This window comes from Cyprinodon variegatus, unplaced genomic scaffold (genome assembly GCF_000732505.1).
Source record: "Cyprinodon variegatus isolate N-32 unplaced genomic scaffold, C_variegatus-1.0 Scaffold181, whole genome shotgun sequence".
Taxonomy (NCBI): Eukaryota; Metazoa; Chordata; class Actinopteri; order Cyprinodontiformes; family Cyprinodontidae; genus Cyprinodon; species Cyprinodon variegatus.
This window is the reverse complement of record NW_015150634.1, coordinates 344,477-354,041: the sequence shown is the minus strand read 5'-3', so window position 1 is coordinate 354,041 and position 9,565 is coordinate 344,477. Positions and strand designations below refer to the sequence as shown.

The following is a 9,565-nucleotide window of genomic DNA, read 5'->3' as shown; positions in this document are numbered from 1 at the left end:
GAATTTATTATTAAGACTGATCGGTCTGTCTGCCATCTTCCATGTTTCCTTCTTCTATTATCCATCTGAAAACTACTTAAGATAACTGTGTATGTAAGTTTTTAAAACCTGTTTTCCAAGTACCGTGTAAGTGTTTAGATATTTAAAAATGCACTATTAGCTTTGCATCTTTATGCAATTGTGGTAAAAGCGCTGAAAGAAAGTCAGCTCAGCCTCAAAGATAAAGATTCATATTTTACATCAACTCTGACCTGAAAATCCAATATGGCTGCCTTGTTTTAAAAACATAGAGACAAACATAACTGTAACAAAAAATCGTTACCAGGTAAGAATGGTTTCTTTAGAAAAATAGTTTTTTGTCATTTTTCCCCCATTTCTAAAACAGGAGTCTTTAACCTGTGGCTCTTTGGACCCTCCACAATGTCCCTCTGGTGGCTGATAATTTATACTAAATTATAGTTCTGAATATAGTCTAATAGCGCATACATGATTCCAACAAAATTTTAAAAAGTTTTCCAAGTTTGAAGAAGTTTCAATTCCCATCCGGGAAGCTTTTTCAACTCAAAATGTCTGGAATAGCGTTGAGTTCTAAGCTTTATAGATTAACCCAACAAAGCTTTGTTATGGCTTAGAAAACATGCAAATTGAACAGATAGAACAGGTCTACCCTTTAGTAATGGGGAGTCACTGAGGTCGTTGTTGGCCTGCAATACTCAATACTGGCCTATGCTTCTGAAAAAGGGGTCTTTAGGGTCATTGTTGGCCTGGCTGACCAGGCGAGATGTTTTGGTCCCCAGCATGGCGATGAGGTTTGAGATGATACCTGACTTAGAAGCTTTGCTGGTTTTTGAAAGAGTTTTTCAAGTGAATCTTCACAACAGAATGACTATAAAAGTACCAGAAACATGTTTGTCTATTTTCCGTCTCACAGGCTTGGAAATGATCTGTTTTTCTCTTTACATTAAAAATATCCTGTAGAAAACAAATCCATGCTTTCTTTCTATGAAGAGTTTTATGTTTTTACTTATGATAAATAAACTGCTGGATGCTTAAAACTACAAAAGCTTTCCAACAGATGATATTTAACAAAAGTTATAAGCTGTGCTTTACTATTTAAGAATAAATGGCTGTTTGGATTTTAGAGGTTGCCGATTCCTGCTCTAAAGGCTCCAACAGGGTCGAGTGTACTTGATGTTTGCATACATGTCCTTCGATACAGCATCCTGAGCGAAAATTGTGCTCAATAGGAAAAAAAATATCATATTTAACTGCTCTACGTGCAACATGGAGCTGAAGGAATGTAGAAAGGAGTTGCGCTCTAAACTATTGCATACTTCATGTGTGCCGCTCAGAATACGCACAGAACGGCCAACTCTGTAGGACCCAATCCAAATATATCAGCTGTTTCTAAATTCAGAGGATCCAATATTTTAATTGTAAAGGGTTGCTTGGATGCAATATTTGTAAGGATATCATTGTTTCAAGTACTAATTAATCATGTTCTGCGTAACAAAAATATATCAATTACAGGGATGAAATCAGATGCATGTTTTTAAGTCTGAGATGCTAAACCTCACAGAAAACAGTGGAAAGAAGTCTTTAAAACGTGGGTTCATTGTAATAAACAATATAATCGAAAACATATTGCAAGAGCTTACAATATTTTTTCTCAAAATCAAGCAGCCGTAGTGCTTGTTAGCCCATTTTTGTCTGCATTTATTGTTGGCTAGCCTCATTGTACCAATACGTGGTCTCATATTAGTCTAAAATAAGAACATACGTTCAGATTAAGGCTTGTTTGTCAGATTAAAGGTACATTTAAGTAGGTATCAATCACATTTTTTCTTTCAGTTAGATTTTAATCTTAAATGTTTTTTTCGTTCAGTAAGTGGGACCTCATAACAAACGAAGAATTGAGAATAATGGTTGTTATTTCATAACACTATAAAATTTGCTCCATATAATAATTGGAAATAATGAAAGGAATTACTTTTTAAAGTTTATTAAATATGACTATTCTCCTGATCAATACTGATGTATAATTAGATCATTATTGATCTTTTTTTAACCTTTCTGCAAACTATGATCATGTCTAAAAGATGCAAAAAGCTAATATAGCGCATGTGGAATTAACAGTTTTATTAAAGACAGAAAAATAAATCAAATTCCACTGGACTTTGTTTCCAAGTTTGAAGATGCTTCACTTCCCATGCACTTTCCTGGATGGGAAGCGAAGCATCTTCGAACTTGGAAACAAAGTCCAGTGGCTTGTTTCTTTGTTTTTAACTTTCTTGGAATGACTATAACCTGGATGACTGAGAATCTTCACCAGAAATATCACATTTACTCATGTAATCACAGCCTTTGCTTAAAACTTGATCCACCTTTTATAGCAATTACATTTTCAAATCTTTTTGAATATGATGCCACACCGTAGCACATGTACGTTTAGGTAGGTGGGCCCTTACTTATTTGCAAGACATCTAAAGCTCCATGATCAGGTTGGATGGAAAATGTTTATGCAGCCATATTCAGATCTCAAGTCTGGACTCCAGCGGCACCGGAGCCCTCTGGAGCAGGTTTTCCTCCAGGATGTTTGTGCATTGCTGCATTCATCTTTCCTGCTAACCTGATAAGTCTTCCCTTTCCTACTGCTGTAAAACATTCCCATAGCATAATGCAACCACCACCATGCTTAACTGTGATTGGTGGATTGCTGCAGAGATTGTTGTCCTTCATGTTGATGTTATGTTTAGACTTTTGAGTGCTAATTTTGAATATGACTGTAACAATGAGTGCAGCACTGTGAATCTTATAACAAAAACGTTTTATTTATTTGTTTTTACAAAGGGCCATTTGAATCTTTATTCGACGTTTTGCCCAATGATCTTGTTAACATTGCTCCAAACTGTTCAGTTAAAGACTTTCCGTTTACTTTACAGGTCAAGAGAGGTCACCAGAGGCCTAATGTGTTTAGCTGACAGCACAAAATTACGGATCAGGGTACAGGAAATTGGTTAAAATGTAAGCCAACCCTGAAAGGGATCACAGAGGAAAGACATTTGGTCAGTTTCACTGCAAACGTCAATAATAAAATGGGTTTCATGGAGTTAATGCTGTAAATGTGAGAGAAACAACTCAGAGGTGCGTTAAAAGTTCCATTCAAAACAAACATTTGCAAGCATTTATGCAACTATGTGTTGTATGAGAAGGCACTAGATAAAATTCATTTACTGAAACAAAACCCTAAATTGATAATTTAATGTTGCCTTTTCAGTTTTTGCTCACCTGCCAACCACGGTGATGGTCTTCAATTCTGCAGTGCTCATTATTTGATATTAAAGTGGCGAAAAGAGACTGAAGACTCTTTATTTCTTTGCACCGCCTCCTCAGAGTCACGCTGTCTAACAAGTACGGTAGCCAAGATGGACAAATTTAGTCCTTTAACTTCGAAAGCTAAATTGATTTGATATTCTTATTAAAAACTACCCTCAAATGTGCAAAAGGATATTCAATTTTCTTACAATTTCATTCTTTAATGTTAAATATTTTGAGAAATGTTTGAGCTAATGACAAATAAAAAGACGACGTAGCTTCCTGCGTATCCTAGCAACGAGTGAACGACTTCTATATCCAATCCTATCAGCAGAAGATGATGATTGATGTATGAATTGCCAATCAGGAGCTGTAAAAGAGTTTCCCTCCCACCCATGCCGCTTTGAATTGTGGGAGAGAAAGCTTTAACTATAACAAACATTTTTGTTATTATGCACCAGTAGCTGCCCGTTTTTTGCCCAAATTCTGCGAAATAAAATGGAGAATGTGCATCTGGCAGTAGAGGAGGATGACCTTTATTCGGGTTACAACGACTACAATCCCGCATTCGAATGCGAGGTGAGTAATCATCCAGTGTTACTAAGCGTTTAGCTTCAATCATCAATGCTGCTAAGCTACTGTGTTAAGCTAAATTTGTAACTAAAACTAAAGTGACGTATGATATATAGAAGGATAAAATTTGACTATTTTGCTGGCACCTAGGAGTTTGTATAATTGATGTATAATGATATGTAATGACACTTATTGTGGCTTTTCTAAGGAGTTGGATAACGATGTGGGCTTCCAGCAGGCAGTTAGGACTAGTTATGGAAGAAGACCTCCGGTAAGAAAAGACTGCATTCTAAGAAAATGTTAAAGAACTGACAATAGTGATGTGATAAATACTGTTCAACATGTGGGTTTAAATTCCTCGGATGCCCAGTTGATTATTTACAAAAGTTGATTTCATATTAATTAACTTTAATTGGAGTACGTAAGGGGGAGGGAGGAGTTAAACAAACTGTGGCTAAAATATATAATAATGTCATAATTAATAGTTAAAGGATATAACCTTAAAAAAATAAATGCATTTTGTTGTTGTTGTTGTTTTTACACCTTGTTTAAGTTGATGTACTTATGCTGCAACTTACGACAGAGTATTAGAGCCAGGCTAGAGATTTATTTTTCTTCTATTTCGAGAAGAAAGTCGCAACGAGAATAGTTATAAAATTCTGAGAATAAAGTAATAAAATTGCGAGAATGAAATAATAAAATTAAGAGAATGAAGTCATAAAATTCTGAGAATAAAGTTGTAAAATTATGAGAATCAAATAATAAAATTAAGAGAATAAAGTTGTAAAATTATGAGAATAAAGTAATACAATTGCGAGAATGAAGTTGTAAAATTATTAAATAAAGTCGTAAAAAATTATGAACTAAAATTGGAAAATTTTTGAAAATAAAGTTGTTAAAATATGAGAATACAGTCATAAGATTATAAGAATAAAGTTGTAAAAATTCTCAGAATAAAGTTATAAAATTGCAAGAATAAAGTCGTAAAATTATGAGAATAAAGTCGTCAAATTATGAGAATAAAGTTGTAAAATTACAAGAATAAAATAATAAGAGAATAAAGTCCTAAAATTATAAGAATAAAATAATAAAATTAAGAGAATTAAGTCCTAAAATCATGAGAATAAAGTCATAAAATTATGAGAATAAAGTCATAAAATTATGAGAATAAAGTCATAAAATTATGAGAATAAAGTCATAAAATCCTGAGAATAAAGTCCTAAAATTATGAGAATAAAATTAAGAGAATAAAGTCGTAAAATTCTGAGAATAAAGTAATACAATTTCAGGAATAAAGTCGGAAAATTACGAAATAAAGTCCTAAAATTCTGAGAATAAAGTCCTAAAATTCTGAGAATAAAGTCCTAAAATCCTGAGAATAAAGTCCTAAAATCCTGAGAATAAAGTCCTAAAATCCTGAGAATAAAGTCCTAAAATTCTGAGAATAAAATTAAGAGAATAAAGTCGTAAAATTCTGAGAATAAAGTAATACAATTTCAGGAATAAAGTCGGAAAATTACGAAATAAAGTCCTTAAAGTCTGAGAATAAAGTCATAAAATTCTGAGAATAAAGTAATACAATTTCAGGAATAAAGTCGGAAAATTACGAAATAAAGTCCTAAAATTTTGAGAATAAAGTCCTAAAATTCTGAGAATAAAGTTGTAAAATTACAAGAATAAAATAATAAAATTAAGAGAATAAGGTCGTAAAATTCCGAGAATAAAGTCGTAACATTAAGAGAAGAAAGTCACAATGAAAATAGTTAATTTCTGAGAATAAAGATGTATTTTATGATACGGTAATTCTTACAAGAATCACTATCTTCCCTAAAATGAGGAATGTCGAGCATCATGTGAAGTTATACTTTGGCTCTGGTTTGACAAATAGGGAAATCTTTTAGCATCAAACTGGGCAGGATGTCAAAGTGAACTCAGGTTGCTGTTTGGTGAAGCTGGTCGGCCTTCACATGCTGGTCGGACCTCGAAGCTTTCTTTCTGAAACGCATTGTTGTGTGATGACTTATTTTACATAATATTACGACTTTATTTTCGTAATGTTATATCTTTATTTTCATAATATTTATAACTTTATTCTCAAAATAAAAAAGATATTTAATCTCTAGCCTCGCCCTAATACTCGTAGTCGTATCAACTACGTAGACTTTGTGAACTAAACAAAAATGAAGCTTTTTCTGAAAACAAGCATTTCCAGGTGTTTGTGATCTAAAACAGCATGGTGGCCTCTATCAGTAAACTGAAAATAGATCATTCATTAGTGGTCTTTCAAAAACGATTGTGATACAAAAAATGAATTTGAAAAAGGCACAGAAGTCGTTTAATATACACTAAAAATACTCAATCTTCCATGGAAATTGTAGTCTCTAGACCTAGAAAGCCTGACTGATCATCTGAAAGGGACAGACAGTAAATCCATGACCATGAGCGATCTAAAGAGCCTGTGCAGAGATGAATGAGTCAAAGATCCCACTCTCTGTATACTTATTTATGTAGCATCTTTCTGAAAATAATATTTGACATTTCGTAGTGGTTCCGCCTGAAGTGTGAAACTATTAAAGATTATAGTAAGAGAGCCTCCCATCCCGAAGGACCCGGAGCAGGAATCAGCTTTTCAATTCTGTTCAATTTATTTATATGGTGCCAATTCACTCAAGGCACTTTACAGAGACATCTCAGTCAGAGTGTTTGAAAGTTTTTCGTCAAGAATCATGCCTGGAAATTATAAAAGTATTGTTGTTGAATTGCTGATGAAAATTTTCTGCAGATTTTTTCAGGCCAAAATACTTATTTACGTGTTTGTTTGTTTTTTTTATGAAAATGTCAATAAAACTTTTTTTTTTAGTTTTTTTTTTCTTTTTAAATTATGCTCCTTTACATAGTTTTATATTTGTAGAAATTTCAAATTTCCTATTTGAAACAACAGATTAAATTACTATATTATAGAAATTCCCCCCAAAATGTAATTCATCTAGGATAATCCAGTTTGAACTTATTTGTCAATAATCATCTAGATGACTGCGAGGATTCCAGGCACTGCAATTGGAGGTCGACCTTTAGCATCATCCTTTGGGGTGAGTACAACATGCTAACAAAATATATGTTTGAAAATACCACTTAGCTTGTTTTCTAAAATGTTTTTAAATAATCTGTAAATCAACATCTGTTGTCATTCAAGTGCGATGGTATCTTTTTGAATTACCTAAGGAAGGATATATGGGAAAACTTCATCTGCAGAAAGGTTCTATTGTGTTAGATAAATGAATAAAGAGCTGAACTGAACTTTCTCAGTTGTGTTACTTAAGGTTAGTCTTAGAGAAAAGGTCAGAAGTTCCTTCATCTGCAGGGAGCTCATTGTAGAGTAACTGCTCCTTCATATCAAAGGGAGTCAGTCGAGGAATATCAGACATGAATGAGTTGGAGAGAGATTAATGCCTGGGGTTGACCCCTAAGCCTGTAACCAAATATTTCTGTTCCCACCTGCTTCAGAAATTAAAGGCTCACAACTAAAGATAACTCAGTTTAGAGCCAGTTGCACAGACAAAGTGCTGGAGAACAATGTGTGCAGCTAAAGACAATCTACTCAATTTCATAAAATATAAAAACAGTGATTGAAAAAAACCCAAACAAACATGTAAACTGTCCACATAAATAAACAGAAACAATAACATTTCTGTGTGTTCTATTATTTAGTCCCGCGTCCCAATGGCTTCATCACTGGGAAGACCCATGACTGGAGCTGTGCAGGTGAGAGGAAGAAACCAGATAAGCATGATCAGTTTAACATCTGTTGGTTTCTTTTCACCTTCAGTGCTGATCTACAAGGCTTTCTGTCATGCAATACTAACTCTTCCGAAATTGTTTTGCCTTCTTAAGTCAGGAAAGTGACTATTTGTTAACAAATGATCAGCTTCGATTATATTATATCTATTTTATTAAGCTATGCTCTACAGATTGAAGTCAATCATCTACATATGCATCTAAAAACACCTGTAACCTGAGTAAAAGGTCTATGTTCGGATTCATCATATGAAAGCCTTCATACTTGCTGTTTAGTACCATTCAAATGTCCATTAGGGTAGATGTGACTATATTTTCTTTTCTAGATAACACATTCAAATTTTTTTATGTATATAAAATGGTTTCTTTTTTTGTTTTGTTATTTTCATTATTGTATGGCCAATTTCCATTGAACAGGATGGAGCTGCCCGTCCGATGACTGCTGTCACAGCTGCAGGTTTCTCCTCCTCACTGATGCGTGGTGAGTTTAAACAGAAGAGGTGTTTACCTCTTTCTGATGTGCTGTGGTTGGTCCCTATATTACCATTAAGATTGCAATAAATGTTGAATGGGCAAAGTGAGCCTTAGCATCTCTATTTCATATGCAGATAATCCTTAACAGATGAATTCCTTTCCAGGCTCGATGTTCGACCCTCTGGGCCAGTCCAGGGGCCCTGCCCCTCCACTCGAAGCAAAGAGTGAAAACACGTGAGTTTGCTCATTCTGTTCAGCAGTGAATGCTGGTTATAGTTGCACTGCCAGGCACTATAGACCAAATCTGACAACTCTACTTTTGATGCTTTAAAGGTGCAGTAGGAGATCTTTTCTGACACATTTTTCATCATGTGGCTTAAAGATCTCGCCACAGCTGCTTAGCAAGCATTGAAATAAAAGGTCTGGAAGTGAAACTAAAATAAATGGTCCCCGCTACAGCGAGAAATCAAAGAATAACCTCAACCAATCACAAAAGATGGTCCGTTGTACACGATTGGTTCCTGACATGTCAATCATGGTCGTCTGCTTGTCCCTCCCCCCTGTGCGCGTACCTTGACACATAATTGAATCGACCCCCCAGTGCTCATGCAGGATGCAATGGCTTGAAGCTAGCCACTGCTATGCTAGGTTCACACCTAATGCAGCAAGAGCAGCAAAAAAACGCGCGTGCTGCTTGATTTTTTTATGCCTGTACAAGTTTAGTTCTGACACACAGCTGAAGCATCTTTGCTGCTCTGACTGTGCGGTGGAAAAAGTGGGTCTGCTGCGCGTTGGGTGGAGCTACCCTATTCTTTCTTTCCCTGGAACAATGGCAGCTATATTTGCTGTGATCAGTGGGAATAAAGTAGTTTGACTTTATTTTGAAGTGAGAAAGTCCACCTGAAAAACATGGTCAATGCAGTCAGTTCATCCAGATTACCATCCTGCCTTCAAATATTATTTCTGTCTGAGCTGCTCAGTCACTAGGAACCCCATTCAACAGCATACTATGGCCCGGTCGCCTCTTTGCAGTTTGCAGTGGCAGTGGCAGCTGGAAGGCGTTTTTCATGTACGTAATCCTAACTGAAGGAACCAGTTTAATAAAAGCAAACATGTTTTGCGTTACGTTAATTTAGGCGTTAATAACCTGTTTCAGAGCAGTGATCATAGCGCTCTGCATCATCAGTGCTGCCTGTCTCCCTACCAGCTCCCAGATCAGCGACCAGCTGCTTCAGCTGCTCTAGACATGCTGCAGACAGCACCCACGCTCATGTTTTGAAGGCATGGTTTCGAGGGGTGGTCTGAAGGGAGAGGCATGGTTGTGTATGTTCAAAAATATTGCTTGCTGTCAACAATGGGTGGTATGGTTGCTTGAGGACCCAGATGCAGAGACAAGTGAAGCAGGGAT

The 9,565-nt window shown here is 35.5% G+C and overlaps 1 protein-coding gene across 2 annotated transcripts in view; it reads left to right on the top strand.

The window, feature by feature from the left end:
• Nucleotides 1–3,719: 3,719 nt before the first annotated feature.
• Nucleotides 3,720–9,565, top strand: part of ift88 (intraflagellar transport 88) — a 44,334-nt gene continuing 38,488 nt past the window's right edge. For both annotated transcript variants that reach the window (XM_015378871.1, XM_015378870.1), the window contains exons 1-6: nt 3,720–3,894; nt 4,097–4,159; nt 6,918–6,977; nt 7,597–7,650; nt 8,101–8,164; nt 8,322–8,391. In XM_015378871.1, the coding sequence (XP_015234357.1) occupies nt 3,814–3,894; nt 4,097–4,159; nt 6,918–6,977; nt 7,597–7,650; nt 8,101–8,164; nt 8,322–8,391 (392 nt within the window). In that variant the 5' untranslated portion in view covers nt 3,720–3,813. The remainder of the gene's footprint in view (nt 3,895–4,096; nt 4,160–6,917; nt 6,978–7,596; nt 7,651–8,100; nt 8,165–8,321; nt 8,392–9,565) is intronic.